Here is a 26,119-nt window from a genome sequence, read left to right on the forward strand (position 1 = left end):
GGTTTCCCCTCCTGCCCCCCCCCCTTTCTCTTCTTTTGTCAGAACATCCAGACACTTTATATTATCATCCTCCTGCTAAAGAATGAGGCCTACCACCAGGGGAGGTTGCAGAGTTAGAGGGGAAATGTGCTTAAACTCTGCCGCAATCTTGTAGGACACTGTGTAATTTCGGGGGTTTGATGGTTTGATGGTTTTAACCTGTAATGTGTGTCTAATTTAACCCACCATGAGTCAGCATGGCTGGGAGGGCTAGAAATCCAAATATAAATAAAAATAAAATAAATAAATTACCCTCACCTTTCTTCTGTGTACCCTTATTGTGAACCAGTTTGGTATCACGGAGTGGCGACCTCTAATCTGGAGAACCTGGTTTTCATTCCCCATTCCTCCTCCACATCCAGCCAGCCAGTTTAGCTTGGCCAGTCACTATATTCTGAGATCTCTCTCTGCGTCACCTACCTCACAGGGGGCCTGTTGTGGGAAGAGGAAGGCTCTGAGACATCTTTGGGTAGTAAGAAGTGGGATACAAAAACCAGCTCTGAGGGTCTGATGCTTTGACAACATGGCCTGTGATGTACAAAGGTTCTGCTGCCACCATAAATGGGTTCATCATCATGATAGCGACAGACCTTTGAACCTCGGTGGAGTGGGCAAACATCCTTCAGGAGACACCTCCAGGAATCAGGAAAGATTTCCCTGTTTTCACTCCAGAGGATCCTTGCTCAGAGTAAAAAGTGGATATTTCGGGCCAGTTCAAGAGCTGGAGCAACCTGGGTGATCTGATTCCTTCTGCATTCCGAATTGGAATCTGGGTCTCAAAGATGGCACCCAAGAGTGTAGGCCAGAGCATTTCATCTGCCACTAGCCATTCCCCCCCCCCCAAGATCAACACCTCTTGGCTTTCCCCTTGAATGACCCCTGAACTGAAGCTCATAGTCCATGCTCATTCCACAGAAGTCACCGAACAACTTCTGTCTCATGGGTGCTACTTTTCCCCCAGCGGTCATTGTCTCTGTGTCCAGCTGTGTCTGAACATCCCATGAGGCTTCTGTTCTCACGGTGGAGTTCTCGTGGTTGCTGGGTGAGCAGCAGATTGTTCTCAGGAGCCCCCTGAAAACTCCTGCCCACACACACACATGCTTTTCTTCCCTCGCAGGAACGGCCACCCTGAACCAGACAATCGACATTTGCAAGCATTTCACCAACCTCTGCTTGAACGGGCGCTGCATCCCCACACCCTCCAGCTACCGCTGCGAGTGCAACATGGGCTACAAGCAGGATGTGCGTGGCGAGTGCATTGGTAAGTGTGAATGCTGGCAGTGCAAACACAGGCTGTGTGGATGCTGGTTGTACAAACATGGGCTGTCTGGGACACCTGGTCTGAACCGATGGCCTCAAAGGGAACGTAGACAGATTTATGGAGGAGAGGTCCACCATTTTCATTTGGAACTATTTAAATTTTCCCTCTTCAACAAGCATGATGGATCCGCAATATCCTGGAGTAGATATAAGCCTCGATATATGAAAAATTGACAGAGTAAGTGTGCAGCTATCTGTTTTCCCCGAAATAACTTGCTCCCAAACCTCTAATGCTGCAAAAAAGCCCTGATTGGCTAGAATGTCAGTTCAAAGGCTTCCTCATTCCCAGGTTGCAAGGTTTCCCTTAAAGGAGAAGCCCTAACTTCTCTTGGCAGAGATTTGCCTCTTGGATTTATTTCCCCTCCTCTGCTATCTCCAGTCCTCTCCCACCCTTCTTGCTGTGCTTCCCTAACCACTTGCAAAACACTTTTCTGTTTCAATTGGGAGGGGGAATAGAGGAAGACCGAGTTCAAGTTGATCTGAATTCAGCAGGATCCACAATGGAATAAACAAAGTAAATACAGAATCAGCCCTACTCATTCGGGACACCCTTCCAGGGCCCTCAAGAAACCCCAGGTGTTCACAAGACCCTGGTTGAGAAAGCTGGCCTAATACAATTTTTCAGCCAAAACTGGCTTCCACGGTGGTAAGTGCAAATGCTGGGGCATAAAAACCGATGCCCACGTGAAGAACAGGACAAATGACGAGGGCAGACAACAACAGAAGAAACAGCAAGTTCTCCTGAAAGGCAAGATCTTGACCTGGATCCAGGCATAATAGTGGGGATACCATCTACTTACTATGCCTCCCCCGACGACACAGAGGGGAGCTGGCAGGCCGCTGGAATCCATTCTAGCAGTGAGCCAGACGACAACTAAGGAGTTTATCACCCTACAAAGAATGAATTAAAGAAAAGGAGGCCTATTAATTTTCATTACAGCAATAGGTCTAAAATCACTGCTGCGCTCAATGCATTTCTGCGAACTTTCTTACTGAACACTCGAAAACGTTTCGCTGATGGCAAGGAATAGGTGGGAGGCTTGCGGAATGCTTGGAAGCCCACATTTACGGTGGCCCGCATTGCCGGATTCCCTCTCCACAAGCTGCAAACCACCCCAAAAGAAGGGGCCTGCTTTCTAAACAGAGGACAGACTCTTGCTGGGTCTCTGTTTTCCTACAAATCACTCTTCCCCAGCCCGACCTCCTGCTCAAGTTGATGGATGTTTTAGTTCTTGCACTCCCCCGAAATGAATCGGAAGCCCAAGAGAACGGCAAATTCCCAACAGCCTCAGCAGTAGTTGCAAATCTGCTCACAATGCTCCTCGTTTTAAATAGTGAACAAATTAGCCAGGTGAGTGTGCAGAACTCTCAACAATGATAAAACGAGCATGTGGGGTGCTTTCCATTTTTGAGTATGTCACCTCCTGAAGCTGCAGCCCTGCTAATTGTTTTGCTGATTTAAAAGCAAGAAGAGACTTTACAAGCTCTAGATCTGGGAGCTGGGTATAGTCTACACGGGGCTTTTTACCCACTCCCAGCTCGAATAAATCCTTCCAGTCTACACTGAATTTGATTTCCATTTTGATTTGGGGCAGTTTAAATTTTCCCTCTGCAACATGCATGATTGATCCGGAGTGACCTTACCTTTTCCCCATGATATCCAAACATGATATAAGCCTCGATATTTGAAGAATTGCCATCGGTAAGTGTGCAGATTTCTGCTTTTTGCGAGTTAACTTCCTTCTTTGGGCCTCGTAGGAAAGCAGTCTTCCCTGATTGGCCAGGGCGTCAGTTCAAAGACTTCCTGGTTCCCCTTGCAAGTCTTACTTCCCTGTCTTAAAGTGACTGTGTTCCAGAAGCCCTAAGTTCTCTCAAAAGAGATTTGCCTCTTGGATTTATTTCCCCTCCTCTGCTGTCTCCAATCTTCTCTCCCCCCCCCCCCCGCCCATTCAAGAAAAGAAAGAAAGAGACTCCTGCTGTGCCTGGCTCCCTTCCCTGCTCTGAGTATCCCCAATTGAGTGCAGAACAGTTTCTGTTTCAATTGGAGTGGGGGGGATAGAGGAAGGCCTGAGTTCAAATCAATCTGAATTCAGCAGGATCCACAACGGAAAAAAACAAAGTAAGTGCAGAATCAGCCCTGCTCTCTCCAAGGAAATCTAAAAATTATAGTTCCGGCCGATATTTCCCTGTTGTGAAGGGAATCGCAATATCAAGGGTTCCGTAGCTGATTTATGAACATTGCCCAAGTTAAAATAGAGACTTTCAAACAGATAGATTTAAATGATGGAAAAGCTAGATTTGACTGATCTGATTTCTTTCATTTATATCCCTGGTGTCCTGCTCTGCAAATTTATTGGACACAAGTGTCCAAGGTTATTTATCAGATGAGGAGTCCAGGACCGGAGCGTATCATCAATTAACCAGAAGAAGGAGCTCAGTGCAAAGAAGGCTATCACAAAGCAATGAAATTATTGTTGCAAAATGCCTTGGAAGCTGCAGATATTGTTTGAGCGTGAGATTGGCAATCCATTTCAGCCCTGACAAGTACAAACCATTTAATCAACCCTGTTGGACATCCCCCAAAATGTAGAATTTAACAGATGACAGTTCAGGAGAGAAATAGCTTTGCATTTCCCACAGGGTAGAAAAACCGCTCCCGTCAGAATGTGCATTGGACACGATTCAGCCAAGGAAAAGCGAACACCATTGGTTTCAGTGGGAGAAAGTGGTGCGTGCGCTCGATGCTTCCCATGACATGAGTGAGAACATAAGACAAGTCCTGTTGTATCAGACCAGTGGTCCATCTAGGCCAGCATCCTATTTCACACGGTGGCCAATCAGGTTTCTCCTAATATAACTTCCCAAACATAGAGGTTCCCTTCAGTCACCAGGTAGTAGCTATTGATGCACCAGCTCTGTGTAATCCTTCACTTTGACTGGATAATCCCTATTGAAACTTCAGGTACTTGATATAAGTTTCCAAAAATTCTCTTCTCTTCCCTGGGAATCAAGGTGGACCATTGCTGAAAGCAAATTCCCACCCCCAAGTGGCTTGTTGGCAAATCCAATAGCCACCACTCACCATTCTTCCAGACTCTTATGTACTCTCTCATAGCCAGTTTAGGAATTCTGGAAAGGGACAGAGTTTATCACAATATTCAGAAACCAGCTTTGTTTAAGGGCACCAGAGTCTGATTGCTTAAGGTTCCAGGTTCAATAAATGGCCATTCATTCATTCATCCATTTACTTACTTACTTACTTATTTTATTTATTTATATACTGCCCCTCGCTATAATGACTTTGGGCGATGTACATAGAACAGCAGGGACAAGCCTCTGCTTAGCATGCAGGAGGTCTCAGGTTCATTCCCCAGTTTCTCCAGCTGAAAGGACCAGGTGGGGTGGACCTGTCAGAAGGCAAGGAAATATTGGGTTATGATTCACGACAAGATGCAAAAGATTTCGAAAGTTAAATTTGTGTTAGATCCTGAATGTATGTTATTAAATATGGTTTTTAGTTGGAAAGATCTTGGCTAAAAGATGCTTATAAAGATGTATTTCTACCTGAGATCCTGATTGGTCAGAATAGTGAGAATTATCCTGGAAGCTTTGCATTTATTTATTTCTTTATGCACTTTTATTTATATTCTGCCCTTCCCCAAGGGCTCAGGGCAGATAACAACAATGGATAAAATACATATATATACAAAATTAGGAATTAAAATTAAATTAACTTTTCTAAAGTTCTAAAAGCAGAAAAACCGAAAGCTAAATTGCCTCATAAAGGAGAGGGGAGGAGGGGGATATAATATAACCCTCAGGTAGAACTTAGTTTGGTGGATTTTGATAGGGAAGTCACTGGATTTTGATGTTATTTCAAGGCCTCAGCCATAGATCTGGCAGAACAGCTCTGTATTACAAGCCCCGTGGGACTTAACTGCATAACCAGAACCAGCTGGGTGTAGTGGTTAGGAGTGCGGACTTCTAATCTGGCAAGTCGGGTCCGATTCCCCGTTCCCCCTCCACATGCAACCAGCTGGGTGACCTTAGGCTCGCCCCAGTACTGAAAAAGCTGTTCTGACTCTGCAGGAATATCAGGGCTCTCTCAGTCCCACCTCCCTCACCTGTTGTGGGGAGAGGAAGGGAAGGTGAATGTAAGCCATTTTGAGACTCCTTTGGGTAGAGAAAAGCGGCATATAAGAACCAACTCTTCTTATTCTTTCATAATATCAGGGCTCTCTGAATCTCACCCCCCTCACAGGGTGTCTGTTGTGGGGAGAGGAAAGGGAAGGCGACTGTAAGCCACTTAGAGACCACTTTGGGTAGAGAAAAGCAGCATATAAGAACCAACTCTTCTTCTTCTTCAGTCATATCAGGGCTCTTTCCACCTCCCCTCCCTCACAGGGTGTCTGTTGTGGGGAGAGGAAGGGAAGGCGACTGTAAGCCTCTTTGAGACTCCTTCAGGTAGAGACTCATTCAGGTAGGTGGCATCTAAGAACCAACTCTTCTTCTAACTCCTGACTCCTTTGTTTTGAAGACATGGACGAGTGTTCCAGTAGCCCCTGCCTGCACGGTGACTGTGTGAACACTCCGGGCTCCTACCACTGCAAGTGCCACGAGGGGTTTCAGAGCACACCCACCAAACAGGCCTGTATTGGTAAGTCCGAGGAGTGGCTGCATCCATTTGCTATCCAGCCTTGTGAAAGTGATGCCTGCCTGAAGGCTGCTTGGGATTCGCCTGGTTTCCTGAGTGCCCAGGGAAGGATGTGGTTGTGTGTCCTCAGTGGGTCAGTGGAAGAGCCTCTGCTTTGCCTGCAGGAGGTCCCAGGTTCAATCCCCAGTTTCTCCAGTTGAAAGTACAGGTGGGGTGGACCTGTCAGAAAGCGAGGAAATACATGGGTGTTGGGCAGCCTTCTCCAACCTTTTGACCATGGAGAAACCCCTGAAATACTGTTAATGCTTTGAGGAACTGGTGACCTGTCCCTTCAGAGAAGTGGACATGGAAGTAAGATGCAGGAACCAGCCAATCAATTGATAATTTACAGCTTCCGTTGTAAAGAAAGGACACTAGGCCTGTACAGCGACAGGGGAAGGGGGCTCCAGTGATGTCTAGTGATGTCATCGGTCAGCTGACCTTCTGGCAAAGGCCACAGAACCCCTAGGGAGCTCCCATGTAATTTCAGGGTTTCCCAGAACCCTGGTTGGGAATCCCTGGCGTAGTTTTAGAGACACTTAGACTATGCAATTTGGTGCATAAACATAATTCTTCTAGGATGTCCCAGGAGAAACGGTTCTTTTGGACCACATGGTTTCTGCCCTGACATGGTTGTTTCTCTGCTAGATATCGATGAATGTATCATGAATGGAGTCATGTGCCGGAATGGGCGGTGCGTGAACACAGACGGCAGCTTCCAGTGCATTTGCAACGCTGGCTTTGAAATCACACCTGATGGGAAGAACTGTGCAGGTAAATGACAGGTATTCCTGGGGCAAGAGCAGGATCAGACTGTATGTGGGTGATCTCTGTCCTCAGCTGGGCAGCATGAGTTTCCAGAAAATTGCCCCCAGTTTCTTTTTTTAAAAAACCCAGAAAAACTCCTAATCTGAGTATAGAATACATCTCATCCAAATCTCTTCCCAAAGATACTGAGACTATTCAAAATCAAACGGGGGGGGGGGGGGGGGAGAGTTGTGGATCATGATCCCCTATTTCAATTTTTTTCTTTGACATTTTCTTTCAAATACTGGTGAGACCAGCTTTGTGCACATTACTGCACTTTTGAGGCACTTTAGAAACAAATTTTACTGTTTTGCACGGGAAAATCCAACTGCAAAAGCACATTGAAAGTGCATTATTCAACATGTGCGGAATGAGGCCAGAAGAATTGGAGGTGGAATGAGCTCCCAGAGGAGCAAAGGGCCCTGATGGGCCTAACAGAGTTCTTCAGAGCCTGCAAGATTGAGCTCTTCCGCCAGACATTTCCTTGAGGTCAGGCTAAGCAGACGTTGAGCCCTTCCTCCAAATGCTCCAATGCTTAACATCTTACCCAGGAAAATGGCAGACCGGGGTGGTGGGTGGGTTAAGTGTGTTTGGGGGGGGGGTTGTGTTTGTTTTATGATTGAATGTTATTATGGTTGTGATTTTTAACATTGTATTTTATATCTGTTGTTAGCCCCCATGCGTTGGCTGGACCGGAAGCGGTGGCCTATAAATTTAATCTAAATAAATAAGGACAGGGGCATTTTTTTCCCCTTTGACACTGGTTTCATAGACCAGCTTTCATTCTGCACACATTGGATAATGCACTTTTTATTCACTTTACAAGCAGACCTTCCTGTTCCTTCCTGCCTTGGCCAACATGTGCGTAATGAGGAGACCTGGAGGGAAGGGAGGACAGGGCATTAATTGTGAGTGTGTTCTTATCTTATCTGACCACAGACCATGACGAATGCGCCACCACCAACATGTGCTTGAACGGGATGTGCATAAACGAGGACGGGAGCTTCAAATGCATTTGCAAGTTGGGCTTCGTGCTGGCCCCCAATGGGCGCTACTGTGTCGGTGGGTTTGCAGCCCCAGGAGCCCTCCCCCAATGGAGATAAAATGTGTGTTGGGTGGGATGCGGTGGGGAATGTCTCCAGGCAACAATTTGCCCTTTGTTCACATTGCAAACCTTCACACTTCTTATTCTTGCCTTCCCTGGGACTATGGCATTCAGGAATAGAAAGCACTGCATCGGACTCGTCTACAGCTAATATCATATTCTTAAAAAATTGAGATGCCAGAATTATCTATAAGAAATGCTACAGCTGTCACTATATTGTTATGGTCTGTAGCTATAAGAATCATGAGTGGTTGTAAAGATTAGCATTACTGTAAAGATTAGCACTACTAAAGGAGGAACCAGTGTAAGGAACCTTTCTCGACAAGAGTAAGACCAAGATGGGTAGCCGTGTTAGTTTGTGGCAGCAGAACAGAGCAAGAGTCCAGGAGCACCAGGACTAACAACATATGGGGTGGAGTATGGATTTTAGTTAAGAGCCTCTTGTGGCGCAGAGTGGTAAGGCAGCAGACATGCAGTCTGAAAGCTCTGCTCATGAGGCTGGGAGTTCAATCCCAGCAGCCGGCTCAAGGTTGACTCAGCCTTCCATCCTTCCGAGGTCGGTAAAATGAGTGCCCAGCTTGCTGGGGGGTAAACGGTAATGACTGGGGAAGGCACTGGCAAACCACCCGTATTGAGTCTGCCATGAAAACGCTAGAGGGCGTCACCCCAAGGGTCAGACATGACTTGGTGCTTGCACAGGGGATACCTTTACCTTTTTTACCTTTATGGATTTTAGTGAATTGCTACTTACTTTTTCAGCTGCCTCTATAGCAGTAGAAAAGGGCGAGAGTCCAAGAGCACCCGAAAGACAAACCAAATTTGTGGCAGGAGAGGAGGTTTCATGAGTCTCTTCTCGCTTCTTCGGATACCTCTGTAGCAGCAGAAAGGAGAAAGAGTCCAGGAGCACCACAAAGGCTAACAAAATTCGTGGCAGGGGAGGAGCTTTCCTGAATCACCACTCCCTCCAGCTGTATCTGCAGCAGTGAGCAGAAAGCTCATACCCGGCCACCTTTGAAAAGTCTTTCCTGTACTACTGGGCTCTTGCACCAGAGGAAGGTGCAGTCAAATTCACAGGATCCAGCCCTGACTCCAAACTTCTCCCAGAACAAAATCTTTATGCTCAGTCTGGGTCTCCGATTGTCAAGACAGATTAATTGACTAAATTCGAGAACAATTTTTCAGTGCCACCTCTGTCTTCAGTTCATCTGTCTTTGACAGCCAAAGTAGGTGTGTCAGAAGAAGATCTCTGTGTTGAGAGCCCGCATTGTGCACTCATTAAAGTATCCGTCAGATTTGGATTCATGTCCCCTTTCCCATGAAACTTGCTGGTTGAGTTTGGGCCAATTGTTCTTTCTCGCAGCCTGGCCTACCTTATTGGGTTGTTGTACGAATAAAATGAGAAAGGGAGAGGAGTCTATCTTCAAAGAAGAAAGAGTTCCTAATTCTCCACATTTCTCAGCATCCAGGGGTTTGGGAATTTAGAATTACCAGATCATCTTTTCTAAGTGGAATCAAAATAGAAAAAGATAACGTGTGCTACCTGAATTTGCTTGGAGAGGTGGCAGGATAAACTGTAATAGATTACACTAGGAATCCTGAATTTGTAGGATTTCCCTCCCTTCAGTTTGTTCATAACTGTGTCCTCTGCATCTGATGAATGTGCCTCAGCTGCATTGGTGAAGCACTGCACAAAAGGCATGATTGTACCGTGCTGTCCATGCGCACAAGCCACATTTGTGCATCAGTAAAACACCATGCAAAAGTACCTTTGTTTGTGTGGGCAACCAGGTAAATAGTGCCAGTGAATTGTGTTTTATCCCCGTTAAATGTGCACATCAGTAACATAAGCCCAGATGGAGCATAAAGATTTTGTTCTGGAAAAAGGCACTCCAAGATGCAAATGAGTATGTAAGGATGGAAACCCCTGGCCAAATGCACTTGTGCTCATTTCAGGACTAATTTTAGAACCTTGGCAAGTTGGATTGAGGATCGGGAGGAGCAGAGAGAGACTGCAGAACATTCGGGAAAAGAAAAGAGACAATCAAACAAGACCCTGATTGAAAAGAGAGGTTAATCAGCCCAAAGTTCTTTCCTCGGTGGCCGGCTCTAGACCGTTGGATTAAAATTAAAAATCCCCACCTTGGAATGTCTGCCGACTCTCTTGCTTGAAATGACTGGAAACCCTCGTTCAGGATTTTGGCATTTCTGTCCCTGAGCTCCCACCTTCCTCTGGCCTTGCAGATATTGACGAGTGTGAGACTCCGGGCATCTGCATGAACGGCTGGTGCATCAACACGGAGGGTTCGTTCCGCTGCGAGTGCTTGGGCGGCCTGGCCATCGGCGTGGACGGGCGGGTCTGCGTGGACACCCACGTCCGCAGCACCTGCTACGGGGGCATCAAGAAGGGCACCTGCGCCCGGCCCTTCCCCGGGGCAGTCACCAAGTCTGAATGCTGCTGTGCCAACCCGGACCACGGCTTTGGCGAGCCATGTCAGCCGTGCCCTGCCAAGAACTCTGGTGAGCAGATTCCTCCTGCCATTCTTGGTCGGCACAGGGTGGGGGGGGCATTCTGCATCGGCTCACACTTCTGGATCGCTGGACAGCTCTTGGTAAGCCAGATATTCCGTTTGAAGTGCAAAAGACAGAGCCGGCTTGGTGGAGTGGTTAAGAGCGGCGGCCAAAAGACACTGCGCAGACCCAGTAGGAGCCATCTATGAGTCCAGAGCGTTCCTTTGAGAAATTTAAATCGACATGCATACACAAACTGATGTGGCAGAGAGAAAAGGAGAACCTACAAAGAGATGGAAAGATCTGAGCAGGGCAGGCACATGTTTTTGCTTTATTCCTGCCAAGAATTTTGGGGACTCTCCTTTCTGTTAAGCTGCAAGTTAACAGGAACTAGGGTTAAGCGGCTCATAGGAGGCCAGCCATGCCACAGAGAGGAGGGGGGGGGGGCGGCAGCATGCCAGTCGGCGGCCACAAGCAAACTCAGAACTCTGTATGTGCATATGGCTGCCAGCTGGCGCGATGCCATCCCTCCTCTCCATGCCGCACGCTGGCCACCTTGGGCTTTGGTGATCGCCAAAGTTCACTGGAGGGCCTTGGACGGGTCACTTACTTAGCCTGAATCACCTAGAAGGACTGTTGTGAGGCTAAAGTGGAGGCTGCCCTGAGCTCCCTGAGGCGGGCCAAGAGGGACATGTGATACTGGATGGACAGGTGGGTGGTCCACTAGAGCAGGTTTCCCAACTGCTGGGCCACAGGGCACCACGAAGACCCTTCAATGGTACCGCAGCATGGGAGATTTCAAAACGGTGACTGGGCAGAGCTCACCTGCCCTGTGCCAGCCATTCCCTGCTCTGAGCAAAGAGGAGAGAAAAAGGCTCTTTTCAAATTAAAAAGAAATCTACCCTTATTTGGGCAGCTTGACCCACCCCCTCCCAAACTGGCCAATGCTGGGCCTGGTTGGGGTGGGAAGAGAGAGGCCCTGGTCGTTGGCACCTTTGCCAGCTGAGGCCCCTCTCACTTCTGGGGTGTACGGCAGGGTGGCATGATTAGCGGACATCACTTCCTGGTAGCGGGGAGCCTGGACGATATTTCAGCAGTTCCTCCCCGCTCACAAGCCTGGAAAAGGCTGCGCTAGAGGTTGCCTTTGCTGGACCCAAATGCTTGTTTCCCCTGTTTCAGCCGAATTTCAAGCACTCTGCAGCAGTGGGATTGGCATCACAGCTGACGGCCGAGGTGAGTCCTCGAGCAATGCTCCATCTCGGGAGACTGGGCAAGGCCGTGGGGTGGCACTGGGGGCCGGGGAGCAGCAGCCTGCCTAACTTCCCTTCCCCTGTCTAGATATCAACGAGTGTGCCTTGAACCCGGACATTTGCCCCAACGGGATGTGTGAGAATCTGAGGGGGAGTTACCGCTGCATCTGTAACCTCGGCTACGAGTCCGACCCGACTGGCAAGAACTGTGTGGGTGAGTTGAGCCACTGGAGAGATGCAGAGGGGATCCAGAGAGGCCATCCAGACCTTCCCCTCACCTGGCCTATGTACCCCAAACCTATCACATTGATGACAGTGTTGTGCAGTAGCTAGATTATCGGGCTACGATCTGGAAGGCCCAGCATGGGGTCGTGGTTAAGAGCAGTGGACTCTAATTTGAAGAACCAGGTTTGATACCCCACTCCTCCTCTGTATGTGGCCAGCTGGGTGATCTTGGGCTGGCCACAGTTATTTTTTTTATTATTTATTTATTTATTTATTTATTTATTTATTTATTTATTTATTTATTTATTTATTTATTTATTTATTTAACTTTTATACCGCCGTTATCTCAGATCTATTCTTGCAGAGCAGTTCTCTCCGAACTCTCTCCACCCCACCTACCTCACCGGATACCTGTTGTGGGAGAGGAAGGGAAAGGTGTTTATAAGCTGCTTTGGAATTCCTCTGGGTAGCGAAAAGCAGGGTATAAAAGACCAATTCTTCTTCTACATCTCAAGTTTCTTGTGAAGCTCTCTGAGTAACTTCAGGGCAATCGCTAGCCCTCAGCCTAACCTACCTCACAGGGTTGTTGGGAGAGGCAAACGTGGACGGGAGAACCGCACACAGTACTCGGAGCCTTTTGAAGGAAGGGTGAGATAGCCCCTGGTGTGAGATTTTATAAATTGCTCTGCCACGTTTGCTCAAGGCGATTTGTAGGAAAACATACAAATTTGCAATATACCGTGCAGGTTTACGAGATAGAACAGAGAGCACGGGGGGGGGGGGGCATATAACCTTACCGTAACCAAGCAACACGGACAGGGAATCTTTAGGGAAGCCGGTGACTGCAAGTTTCACTGGAAAGAATCTAGAAGGTCTCCCACACTATGGCCATCCCCCAGACTTAGCCATGTACAAATGTCCAGCTGAACAAGCAAGCTCTGGTCAAGGACTAAAAAGCTGTGTCACAACCCCACGATGCACTTCCAAGGAGACACAAAAATGACCTTAGGCAGCTTTCAACAGAAAGTCCATAAGAAAGCCAATTCCGGGAGGACGGTATAGAAATTTAATAAATCCTCATTCTAGTCTAGGAAAGCAAGAAATGGGCAAACAATCGTAGCAGGAAACCATTCCTTAAGACGGGTTACAATTGTAGAGTCAGACATATCGGTTCTGGTCCAACCCTTCCCCCGCCCTTCAATTACATATTTTTCGCGCCAAAAGATGTTCCCATAGAAGAGCCCTTTCATCCACTAAAGTGAAACCAGCTCAGGATTTGACAGCTGCTTTGCCAAACACTTCTCAAGGCTGATTCTGTTTCAGACCCTACAACAGGCCTCCTCAAGATAACTGCAATAAACAAGCCAAGAGTCCAGGGAAGGGTGAGAATAAACAGGCACAGCATGGATAAATCCCAAGAAAGGGGTCCCCCTGGCTGGTGGCACGAGCACTCCTAAGGAGGCAAGAGAGTTTGGAGCTGGGCGTTCCACGGATGCCCATCCATCAGTCCAGCACAGATGGAGCTGGGTGGCTGAGCCATTTGCAACACAGAGCGATCTGCTCCGGCCAGCAGTAATAAGGCTGCACAGTTGCCCAGGAGATCTTGTGGGACCTGATGCTTCCCTTCCGTGAAGATGTCAGGGCCGGTCCTCATTCAGTTTGCACCAGGGACAAGCAGAAATCAGCCCCGTGCTTAGGCTGTCCAAAGAGTGCTTGGATCCATCGGTGCTAAGATTTTTGTGAGCAGAAAAGGGCCAAAAGTGTGGTTCTGGACACAGATATTCAGAGACGCTTATTTCAAAAGTGGGTTTCTAGGCCTCACGGCTCACACGTACACACCACGCACATCCAAAGCGAGGCGTACCGAACACCTGCAGCCTTATCCGTAGCATCCCCGTCTCTGTCTCTGCCTCCAGATGTGGATGAATGTGCCGTCAACCGCCTGTTATGTGACAATGGCTTGTGTCGCAACACGCCCGGAAGCTATAGCTGCAGCTGCCCCAAGGGATTTATCTTCCGCACAGAAACGGATACCTGCGAAGGTAAGAAATCTGCCTTCCTCTCCCTGTCTATTTTCTCTTATCTCTGCCTCTTCCAGATGTGGATCATTCTAGGGCTGGGTGTAGAGGCAACAGGCCCCTAGAGAACCAGACCTGTACACTGAGGGGGAGGAGTCTTAGAGAGAAGGGGCGTGGCCTTGGAGGTCAGAGTTGACATTACTGAGTGAGACGGGCCATTGGCCCCACTGGAGCCAAAGCCAGCTTCTTATGTTGACTTCAATCTCTCCCCCCCCCCAGATATCAATGAATGTACGTCCAACCCCTGCGTGAACGGCGTCTGCAGGAATAACGCCGGTTCGTTCGCCTGCGAGTGCTCCCCGGGAAGCAAGCTGGATTCTAGCGGCACCATCTGTGTTGGTAAGGATTATCTGGTTGAGATAAGGAGCTTCTGAACAAGAGGCTGACAAAATCCCCCTTCAGAATTTCTCCCTGGAATTTGGAGGGTCTGCGTTCCAAAGGTATAACTGAACTGTTGGGAATCTTCTTTGTTTTGCAGTTCTGAATGTCACATGGAGCACTTTATCTCACATGGTTTGCCACAATTTGTTTATTTATTTATAGTTAGGTTTATGAACTGCCCCTCCCCGTTTATGTACTGCCCCTCCCCTTCCAATACCTTTCTGCTTCTTCACAAGTCCCCATATGAAAGAAGATTCCATTTGCATTTTGACATTTCCAGCATTTCCCTTTGTAGATTTTATGTTCTTTCTCAATGTCCTTTGGAGCTATATACCATCTGAAAAATGTTTTGGACCACAGTCCAGTATCCATAAAACATTCTTCCAACACCACAAACAGAACAAACAAATTACAAATTAATCAAGTTTCTTCCTGTCAGGGAAGAAGGTAGGATAAACACATTTTGAATAGAATCATAGAGTTGGAAGGGACCACTTGGGTCATCTAGCCCAACCCCCTGCACTATGCAGGACACTCACATCCCAATCTCTCATCTACTGGAACCTGCCACCCCCTTGAGCCTTCACATAATCAGCCTCTCCATCAGATGGCTATCCACCCTCTGTTTAAAAATCTCCAAAGATGGAGAACCCACCACCTCCTGAGGAAGCCTGTTCCACTGAGAAACCACTCTAACTGTCAGGAACTTCTTCCGGATGTTTAGATGGAATTTCTTTTGAATTAATTTTGTTCCATTCATTCTGGTCCATCCCTCCGGGGAAAGAGAGAACAACTCTGCTCCATCCTCTATATGGCACATTTTAAATATTTGAAGATGGCTATCAGATCCCCTCTCAGTCGTCTCCTCTCCAGGCTAAACAGACCAAGCTCCCCCAACCTTTCTTGATATGTCTTGGTCTCCAAACCCCTCACCATCTTTGTTGCCCTCCTCTGGACACGTTCCAGTTTTTCCACAACTGGGGTGCCCCAAATAAAGAGAACTGGTGATGTATTCAGACACCCTAGCCGCCCTGAGTGCCCTGTTTCTGGAGTTTGGGAAGGGGCAGGGCCACGTGTCCTTTCCATCTGGCCTGGGCTGTGGAGGATTCCACCCTGGAGCCCGTCTGATCCATAGAGCCCAATTGATCCGGCCTTTGGGCTTTCCCTCTCTAGACAGTATGAAAGGAACCTGTTGGCTGAACATCCAGGAAGGACGGTGCGAGGTGAACATCAACGGGGCCACGCTGAAGTCGGAGTGTTGCGCTACCCTCGGTGCCGCGTGGGGCAGCCCGTGTGAACGCTGTGAGATTGGTAAGGGGCAGGGCGGTACCTTTCTGTTCACCTTGAAATTCTGTAGCAAAATTTCATGTCTCTCACTGGGCGAAATTGGGGAAATTTCATGTCTCTCACTGGGGGAAATTTCATGTCTCTCAACTGGGGAAATTTCATGTCTCTCACTGGGCGAAATTTCATGTCTCTCACTGGGCGAAATTTCATGTCTCTCAACTGGGGAAATTTCATGTCTCTCACTGGGCGAAATTTCATGTCTCTCACTGGGCGAAATTTCATGTCTCTCACTGGGGGAAATTTCATGTCTCTCAACTGGTGAAATTTCATGTCTCTCACTGGGCGAAATTTCATGCCTCTCTCTGGGCGAAATTTCATGCCTCTCTCTGGGCGAAATTTCATGTCTCTCACTGGGCGAAATTTCATGTCTCTCAACTGGGGAAATTTCATGTCTCTCACTGGGCGAAATTTCATGTCTCAACTGGGGAAATTTCATGTCTCTCACTGGGCGAAATTTCATGTCTCTCACTGGGGGAAATTTCATGTCTCTCAACTGGGGAAATTTCATGTCTCTCACTGGGCGAAATTTCATGTCTCTCAACTGGGGAAATTTCATGTCTCTCAACTGGGGAAATTTCATGCCTCTCACTGGGCGAAATTTCATGCCTCTCACTGGGCGAAATTTCATGTCTCTCACTGGGCGAAATTTCATGTCTCTCACTGGGCGAAATTTCATGTCTCTCAACTGGGGAAATTTCATGTCTCTCAACTGGGGAAATTTCATGTCTCTCACTGGGCGAAATTTCATGTCTCTCAAGGGGGCGAAATTTCATGTCTCTCAACTGGGGAAATTTCATGTCTCTCACTGGGCGAAATTTCATGTCTCTCACTGGGCGAAATTTCATGTCTCTCACTGGGCGAAATTTCATGTCTCTCAACTGGGGAAATTTCATGTCTCTCACTGGGCGAAATTTCATGTCTCTCACTGGGCGAAATTTCATGTCTCTCAACTGGTGAAATTTCATGTCTCTCACTGGGCGAAATTTCATGTCTCTCACTGGGCGAAATTTCATGCCTCTCTCTGGGCGAAATTTCATGTCTCTCACTGGGTGAAATTTCATGTCTCTCTCTGGGCGAAATTTCATGTCTCTCACTGGGCGAAATTTCATGTCTCTCAACTGGGGAAATTTCATGTCTCTCACTGGGCGAAATTTCATGTCTCTCACTGGGCGAAATTTCATGTCTCTCACTGGGCGAAATTTCATGTCTCTCAACTGGTGAAATTTCATGTCTCTCAACTGGGGAAATTTCATGTCTCTCACTGGGCGAAATTTCATGTCTCTCACTGGGCGAAATTTCATGCCTCTCTCTGGGCGAAATTTCATGTCTCTCATTGGGCGAAATTTCATGTCTCTCACTGGGCGAAATTTCATGCCTTTCTCTGGGCGAAATTTCATGTCTCTCACTGTTTGTTCTCTTTTGCTGCAGATACCGCCTGCCCAAGGGGTTATGCCCGGATGAAAGGGGTCTCCTGTGAAGGTACACTTGTCTTTGGGTAATGCTCCCATGCCCTGGAGGGCTGACCAGAGAGATTCTAGTCTCCCTAGATACCTTAAACAAATTTCGGATTTCTATAATATTATCTTGCTTTCTATTACTGGTGCAACTTTTCATCTAGGGTGACGCAGAGTCTACTTGGCACAGCAAGTGGTGGCAATCATCAAGGCAACCAAGCTGAAGACAAGTCTCTGCCCCATAGAACTTACAATGTAAAATTTTCAGGCAGGAATGCAACGGCCTGAGAGGGGGAGGCATTGAAAGAATCGGCGGTCTTTTCAGCTGGAAAGTTTCATTGGGGGGTGGAGGGTTACATTAAAGGGTTTGAAGAAAAGTCAGGGTTTGGGGGGAAATTTGGGGGGAAATCACACAAGTGGCTGGAGGAGGGGGATTCCAAGCAGAAGGATAAGGGAAGAAAAGAAGAAAGAATCAAGGGATCTGTAGATCCTTGGGGCGCTGGGAGGGGTTTCTAGGCATAAAGGGGAATAAGAGAGAAATGACAGAGCCATTTGAGGAGGTTTCTGTCAGATGCACAGGAAACTCACAACAAAACTTATTCAAAAGAAAATAGTTTTATTGATTAGCACTATACGCATTGGACTGAAAGTCAAATCTGACTCGAAGCCAGATTTGCCTCAGCTTATCAATACATTTCTCCCGCCCAAAACTTGACAGTTCCCAAGGAGGGGGGTTAGTGAGGAAAGACATATGTGAAACAACAACAGGATTCCAAACTCCCATCCTTGAGAGAATTGACAACAACCCTGTGTGCCCATAACAAGATAAGGTTAGAATAACATCACTATTCTATTTTATTGCTACAAACTACAAGGCCGGGGCTAGCAGGCGCCAGGTTCAATTAAGCAGTATAACTGACATGGAGGAACTCAGGCTAATTTATGACAGAGATTCTACAATCCTGACATCCCTCCGCATTAAAACTAACTTCACTCCTCCATCTAGCCGGCATCTACCGGGCGAGGACAATCAGGAAATGCTCGATGGAAAGCCCGGAGAAGGCGGGGTGCCTTCACATTCCCTGCCTCCACCCACTCTTTGTCCCCCGAGGGGAAATCTTTCCAATCGATCAGATATTGAAGGCGACCCTTGTGCAAACGAGAGTCTAAAATTTGGTTGACTTCATAGTGGGTGTCTTTGTCGATGTAAATTGGCACAGGCTGGTCTGGAGGAGGGTGCCACTCGTCTGGGACCGGAGCTCTCCGCAGCAGGCTGGAATGAAAAACCGGATGCACATTCCTATAAGTCTTTGGTAAAGCTAGCTCAACAGTCACAGTATTAATCAGTTTTATCACTTTAAATGGCCCCACGTATTTAGGGCCAAGTTTCTTTGATTTCTGCTGGCACCTCAGGTTCTTAGTAGACAAATAGGCCAGGTCTCCCACTTTCCAGTCAGGTGCAGGTACCCTTTTTTTATCCGCTTGAGCTTTATAGGCTTGTTTTGCCTCCTTGAGGCTAGCTACAATTTCTGGCCAACCTGTACTGATGGTGGCTGCCCATTTATTTATGTCAGGAGCCTCAGTGGAGTTGAGCTCCCAGGTGGGGGCTGTTGCTAAATCAGTCCCATACACTACTTTGAAAGGTGATACCCCAGTTGAGGCGTGAACCCCATTGTTGTAGGCAAATTCAGCCATCGGTAATAACGAGACCCAATTGTCCTGCTGGTGATTGATGAAACAACGTAAATACTGTTCCAGGATTTGGTTTACCCTTTCGGTCTGGCCATTTGATTCAGGGTGATAGCCCGAAGTGAGGGCTTGCTCCACCCCCAAAAGTCTCAGGAGTTCCCTCCAAAACTTAGAAACGAACTGGGGGCCCCGATCCGTCAGGACACGTGTCGGGATCCCGTGCAGACGTACCACGTGTTCAATGAAAAGAGAAGCCAATTTTGGTGCTGAAGGCACTCCCGTGCAGGGAATAAAGTGAGCCTGTTTGGAAAAAGCATCCACTATCACCCATATAACGGTGTTCCCATGGCTGGGAGGGAGGTCCGTAATAAAGTCCATAGTGACATCTGTCCATGGACGAGAGGGGGTGGGCTGTGGTTGCAATAGCCCCTTTTTCTTGCCTCCAACCGGTTTTGAGGCAATACAAATAGGGCATCCCTGCACATATTTCTCCACATCTTTGCGCAGGGACGGCCACCAATATTGTCTCCTGACTAGGTGCAGAGTTTTCACAAAACCAAAGTGTCCAGCAGTTTTTGCGTCGTGGCAAAGTTTCAAAACTTTTCCCCTGGCCGCAACAGGAACAAAGAGTCTCTCGCCTTTAAAAAAGAGCCCCCCCTTCTCAGTCAGATCAGGGCGGAGGGAGCCAAACTCCGGATCTTGTGACATCTCCTTCTGGACCCAGCCCCCTGGGATGGGCGTATCAGTCTTTACGTGGCTGCGCGTCACGGCGGCCATCCCTAGTTGGGCGGGGGTGAAAACGGTGTCCACCAATGGGTCTCGTTTGCTGTTGTACTGGGGCAGGCGTGATAATGCATCCGCCAAAAAGTTCATTTTACCCGGCAGATGCTTTAGGGAGAAGTTGAAACGGGCGAAAAACTCTGCCCATCTCATTTGCTTGGCGGAAAGCGATCGGGGCTGCTTAAGTGCCTGAAGGTTTTTATGGTCCGTCCAGACTACGAATGGGATCGCGGATCCTTCTAGCCAATGCCTCCAGGTGGAAAGGGCCAATTTTACTGCAGCCGCCTCTTTTTCCCAAATTGCCCAATTTCGCTCTGCCCCCGAGAATTTCTTTGACAGATAGGCTAGCGGGTGTAACTTTCCGTCCTCCCCCTCTTGGAGGATCACGGCCCCCATTGCTACGTCCGAGGAGTCTACTTGTACAGTAAATTGCTTAGAAGGGTCAGCATGGGCCAGTACTGGTTCGGACGTAAACAACAACTTTAGTTTGTCGAATGCGTTTTGACAGGGGGGAGTCCACAGAAGGGGCGTCCCCGGGCGGCTCGCCGTTTTTCCCCCTTGTTTGGTTTTCAACAAGTCAGTGAGGGGCAACGCCACTTTGGCAAAATTGGGGATGAAAGTCCTGTAAAAATTAGCGAACCCTAGGAAGCTTTGCAGTTGCCTCCTGGTGCGGGGAGGTTCCCAAGCCAGCAAGTCACGCACCTTGCCAGGGTCCATCTCAATCCCCGCTTGGGAGACACGGAACCCCAGAAACTCCACCGCATCGCGGTGGAACTCACATTTAGACAGTTTAGCAAACAATTGGTGCTTCCGCAAGCGGTTGAGCACTTCGCGTACCAGATCAGCATGACTCTCAACATTCTCAGAATACACAAGAATATCATCAATGTAAACCAACACCCCTTGGTACAATAAATCATGCATAATTTCATTAATCATATTCATGAACACGCCCGGAGCGCCGGCGAGGCCGAACGGCATTACGGTGTACTCAAATTGCCCCAGGGGGGTGTTAAAAGCCGTTAGATATTCGTGCCCCTTCTTGATCCGAACTCGGTAGTAGGCTTCCCTCAAATCCAATTTCGTAAAAATTCGTGCCTTCCCCAAGTGGCCCAACAAGTCTTTTATCAGGGGGAGCGGATAGGCATTGCAGGTGGAGACCGCATTCAACCCACGGTAGTCAGTACACAAACGTAGTGAACCGTCCTTCTTTTTTACAAAAAGGACCGGGGCCGCCAATGAAGATGTGGCCGGTCTAATAAAACCCCTCGCCAAGTTCTTATCCAAAAATTCCCTAAGCTCCGCCATTTCCCGGGGGCTCATGGAATAAAGTTTGGCTTTGGGGAGTGGTTCCCCTTTCTTTAATTCAATGGCACAGTCAGTTTTACGGTGGGGGGGCAGTTGGTTGCACTCCACCTCCGCGAACACATCAGCAAAGTCTCGATACTCAGGAGGGAGCGCTGCCCCCCCCGATCCCAAAGCGGCCACAACCCCCGTCAGTGGGGAATCCCGCGGTCGAGCGTGCTGCTCGCAGGCGGGAGAGGTAAAGTCCACAGTCCCTTCTTTCCACTTCACTAGGGGGTCATGTTCCTTCAGCCAATCCAACCCTAACACACAAGGGAAGGCAGAATGAGGGGCTACCAAAGGCTGGATTTGCTCCCAATGTTTTTTTATGTCCAAGTCCATTGGGCGCGTTTTCGCCGTGGCCTCCCCTCCGGGAGCACATTTCCCATCCAATTGGGTGATGGGCAAGGGTTCCCCCAGCGGCACCTTTCCCACCCCCAAAGTCTCGGCCAGTGCCGGGCTCACTAGGGATTGGGTGCACCCTGAGTCCACGATACACCGGACTCCCACTGTTTTCCCCGACTTGGGGTTGGAGAGCTTGGCAGGTAGGAGTAGTAAGGGGGAATCACTCACCACGCGTTTGCCCCTGTTGGCGGCCTGCTGGCGGGGCGCCTTTACAGCAGACCGTCCTCGTTTCCCGACTGCTCCTCGGCTTGATCCTCGTCCTCCAGCCCGCTTCCCTCCTCCGAGTCGTCCACTGCTGGCACGGCCGCCACTGGCACCAGGAGAGACTTGGCACTTTTCTTGGGAGTGGTTTTCTTGGCGGGCTGGGCTTTCGGTGGGGCGCTGCTCACGGCCCTCGGGGTCGCTGTTGCTTTTGTGGGGCAATTTGCGAGAAAGTGCCCCGCTTGGCCACAACCCAAACACAGCCCTTTTTCCATGCGCCGGGTGCGCTCAGACGGCTCCAACTTGGCTCGGGGCTTGGTTTTCGCCGGGGTGGAAGTTTTCGCCACGGTTTTGCCTGCCAGGACTTGTACCATCGAAGCTCGCTCCAATCGATTTTCCATCTCCCCAGCCAATTGGACCCACCCTTCGACTGTAAGCGGGTCTTCCAGGAGGAGGCATTTGTCTGCCAGAGTAGGATTGAGGCCTCCCACAAACGACAGCACGCGTTGGGGCTCCGTCCAGTCCGGCACCGAGGAAGCCAGCTCTTTAAACTCCCTGGCGTACTCGACCACTGACAACTTCCCTTGCCGGTGAGCCCTGAGTTTCTTCTCCGCGGTCTCTCGCTCGAACGGTTCCACGTACATCTGGCGCAGGGCTCTCATGAAATGGTTGTAGTCACGAATGGCTTGGGGGTGATAGCGGTACAAGTCCACAAACCACTTGGCTGCTTTGCCTTCTAGGGCTTGGCCCACGAAACGCACTTTCTCAGCGTCGTCCTGGAAAGTGAACCCCATTTCCATCATGTAGGCCTGGAGGTGCACCAGAAACGTAGGAAAATCGGAGGGGTCTCCGGAAAACTTAGCCTTGAATTTATAGGTGCTCCGCATCTCCACACCCCGGAGGTGGGCTGGTAGGCGCCCCGGGCCCCAATCCGCCGGTGCCGGGGCCGGTACTGGGGGTCTTGCGCCGCGGCCGATGCCTCGTCCTCTCCCCGCCGCCACTCTTGCTCGTTCCGCCGCCCGGGCTGCCTCCGCTGCTCGCGCTGCCGCTCGCGCCGCTTCGCGCGCCGCTGCTGCCGCCGCCGCCTCGGCTCCCGCAACGTCCGCCGCCGCCGCCGCTGCTGCCGCAGTGCAAGCCCACCACTCACTCGTCGCAGGCTGGTATCGTGCGCACCACCACCAAGCACTTCCTTCAGCAGGCGTTGCGTTCGGCGCTTCTCCTCCGGATCCAACCGACCCGAAAGATCCTGCAGCCAGTTAGTCACCCTGTCCAGCTTGTACTGCAAGTCCTGTGTCTCACCCACAGGCTCCAGCGCGTAGCTAGGCAGTCCCAGGTGCTCCGGCCACCTCTCATCCCCAGTAGGGCGGTCGTATTTAGACAATCGCCTGCGCTGGGTGACGTGTCGTTCCAAAAATTCCTCGGGCCCCGGGGTTGTCCCCGAGATTGCCCGCATCATGCCCGAGCTGTGCGGGCCGGCACTCGCGCCGTCGCCCTGGGAGAGGTCCCAATCCAGGCCCTCTCCCTGCTCAGAAAAAGTATGTCCCTCGCCCTGCATTTTGCAGGTGAAAGGAGTTGTGAGATTTGACTTGATGTCAGATGCACAGGAAACTCACAACAAAACTTATTCAAAAGAAAATAGTTTTATTGATTAGCACTATACGCATTGGACTGAAAGTCAAATCTGACTCGAAGCCAGATTTGCCTCAGCTTATCAATACATTTCTCCCGCCCAAAACTTGACAGTTCCCAAGGAGGGGGGTTAGTGAGGAAAGACATATGTGAAACAACAACAGGATTCCAAACTCCCATCCTTGAGAGAATTGACAACAACCCTGTGTGCCCATAACAAGATAAGGTTAGAATAACATCACTATTCTATTTTATTGCTACAAACTACAAGGCCGGGGCTAGCAGGCGCCAGGTTCAATTAAGCAGTATAACTGACATGGAGGAACTCAGGCTAATTTATGACAGAGATTCTACAATCCTGACAGTTTCAAGGTATAGGCAAACATCCTGTGTCATCTCAAACCTGGAAAAGGTGGGAGGTGGGAAATGGTGGAGGAAGCCAATGAGACTTCTGAGCTTCCACTTTTGTTGTTGTTGTTAGGTGCGAAGTCGTGTCCGACCCATCACGACCCCATGGACAATGATCCTCCAGGCCTTCCTGTCCTCTACCATTCCCCGGAGTTCATTTAAGCTCACACCGATTGCTTCAGTGACTCCATCCAGCCACCTCATTCTCTGTCGTCCCCTTCTTCTTTTGCCCTCAACCGCTCTCAGCGGAGTCCTTCTCCAGGGAGTCCTTCCTTCTCATGAGGTGGCCAAAGTATTTCAGTTTCATCTTCAGGATCTGGCCTTCTAAGGAGCAGTCCGGGCTGATCTCCTCTAGGACTGACCGGTTTGTTCGCCTTGCAGTCCAAGGGACTCACAAGAGTCTTCTCCAGCACCAGAGTTCAAAAGCTTCAATTCTTTGACTCTGCTTCCTTATGGTCCAACTTTCACAGCCATACATTGCAACTGGGAATACCATAGCCTTGACTAAACGCACTTTTGTTGGCAGGGTGATGTCTCTGCTTTTTAGGATGCTGTCTAGATTTGCCATAGCTTTCCTCCCCAGGAGCAAGTGTCTTTTAATTTCTTTGCTGCAGTCCCCATCTGCAGTGATCTTGGAGCCCAGGAAAATAAAATCTGTCACTATCTCCATTTCTTCCCCATCTATTTGCCAGGAATTGAGAGGGCCGGATGCCATGATCTTCGTTTTCTTGATGTTGAGTTTCAAGCCAACTTTTGCACTCTCCTCCTTCACCCGCATCAAGAGGCTCTTTAGTTCCTGTTCGCTTTCTGCCATTAGAGTGGTATCATCTGCATATTGGAGGTTGTTGATATTTCTCCCTGCAATCTTGATCCCAATTTGTGACTCCTCTAACCCCGCCTTTCTCATGATGTGCTCCGCATACAAGTTAAATAGGCAAGGAGACAGTATACAGCCTTGCCGAACTCCTTTCTCAATTTTGAACCAATCAGTGATTCCATGCCCGGTTCTCACTGTTGCTTCTTGACCTGCATATAGGTTTCTCAAGAGACAAATAAGATGCTCTGGTATTCCCATCTCTTTAAGAACTTGCCACAATTTGTTGTGCTCCACACAATCAAAGGCTTTAGCATAGTCAATGAAGCAGATGTTCTTCTGGAACTCCCTAGCTTTCTCCATGATCCAGAGTATGTTGGCAATTTGATCTCTAGTTCCTCTGCCTCTTCGAAATCCTGCCTGTACTTCTGGAAGTTCTCGGTCCACATATTGCTGGAGCCTAGCTTGTAGGATTTTGAGCATAACTTTGCTAGCATGAGAAATGAGTGCAATGCTGCGGTAGTTTGAGCATTCTTTGGCATTGCCCTTCTTTGGGATTGGAATGTAAACTGACCTTTTCCAATCCTGTGGCCATTGTTGAGTTTTCCAAATTTGCTGGCATATTGAGTGTAGCACTTTTACTGCATTGTCTTCCACTTTAGGTTACTGCAAATTCCCTCCTAGGGAAGGGGGGGGTGTTGTATTTTCTCAGGATTCACAAAACACACGGCAAACAGGGAGTGCGTTCAGCATTGTGCCTGAGTCGTGAGATTTTTGTGTGAAAGTAATGAAATTCAAAGGAGTTTTATGAGGGTTGCCATGAAGTTTGTAGTGACTGCGGAAACCCTCTTCCTGTTGAAACTTTTCCTTCCCATTTGCCCTGCTCCATCGTGGGCTGCTTGTCATGGCAACTGGCGATGAATGTCAAGGGAACAAACTAGAAGTCCCTGCCCCAGAGAACATACAATGCAAACTTTTCAGACAGGATCTGCCACAGTCTGTGATGGGGACAAAAGGAAAGAATCAGTGCTCCTATAGGCTGGGATGAATCAGTGACCTGTGGGGCTGTGGGAGCAGGTCCCACTCACAGGGGCAGTAAAGAAGAATAGGCTGAGCCGTTTCTGGGAACAGGAGGCCTTCCGAGGGTGGTGGGAGTGAAGGAACGCAAGTCACAGGTATGGTGTTACGGGACTGTGACAAGAGAGACTGCTGGGAGCTAGGCCACAAAGGACCATGAAGGCAAAGGTGAGAAGATCAATTTGGATCCAGGAGCCGACAGAAGGTCGACACAGGGATTTCAAAAAGGGCATTTAAAGTTCTGATCTGTAAGAGAGGTTTTGATAACCTTTTGCTGTCTTGAGCCACGGAGAGCCGAGGAGAACCACATTGCCTTGATGTCTCTGTTTGAACAGATGTGAACGAGTGTGATGTTTTCCCGGGGGTCTGCCCCAATGGCCGCTGCGTGAACACAGCTGGGTCTTTCCGTTGTGAATGTCCAGAGGGCTTGACGCTGGACGGTTCTGGCAGGATGTGTGTGGGTAAGTCCACTATGAAAAAGGCTTAGGCAGATGTCATACCAACCTTCTTAAAACAGGTGTCTGATTTTAGAGAATGCACTGAAAGATATACCTTATTATACACC

General features: G+C 48.9%; 1 protein-coding gene across 1 annotated transcript in view; it reads left to right on the plus strand.

The window, feature by feature from the left end:
* FBN3 (fibrillin 3) overlaps window positions 1-26,119 on the plus strand; it is a 215,551-nt gene that overhangs the window by 106,283 nt on the left and 83,149 nt on the right. The window contains exons 12-23 of the mRNA XM_077331715.1: window positions 1,157-1,300; window positions 5,897-6,016; window positions 6,701-6,826; window positions 7,799-7,921; window positions 10,206-10,481; window positions 11,652-11,705; window positions 11,811-11,936; window positions 13,864-13,989; window positions 14,245-14,364; window positions 15,580-15,717; window positions 17,182-17,232; window positions 25,890-26,015. Of these exons, the coding sequence (XP_077187830.1) occupies window positions 1,157-1,300; window positions 5,897-6,016; window positions 6,701-6,826; window positions 7,799-7,921; window positions 10,206-10,481; window positions 11,652-11,705; window positions 11,811-11,936; window positions 13,864-13,989; window positions 14,245-14,364; window positions 15,580-15,717; window positions 17,182-17,232; window positions 25,890-26,015 (1,530 nt within the window). The remainder of the gene's footprint in view (window positions 1-1,156; window positions 1,301-5,896; window positions 6,017-6,700; window positions 6,827-7,798; window positions 7,922-10,205; window positions 10,482-11,651; window positions 11,706-11,810; window positions 11,937-13,863; window positions 13,990-14,244; window positions 14,365-15,579; window positions 15,718-17,181; window positions 17,233-25,889; window positions 26,016-26,119) is intronic.

Source organism: Paroedura picta, chromosome 4, assembly GCF_049243985.1.
Source record: "Paroedura picta isolate Pp20150507F chromosome 4, Ppicta_v3.0, whole genome shotgun sequence".
NCBI classification, from domain to species: domain Eukaryota; kingdom Metazoa; phylum Chordata; class Lepidosauria; order Squamata; family Gekkonidae; genus Paroedura; species Paroedura picta.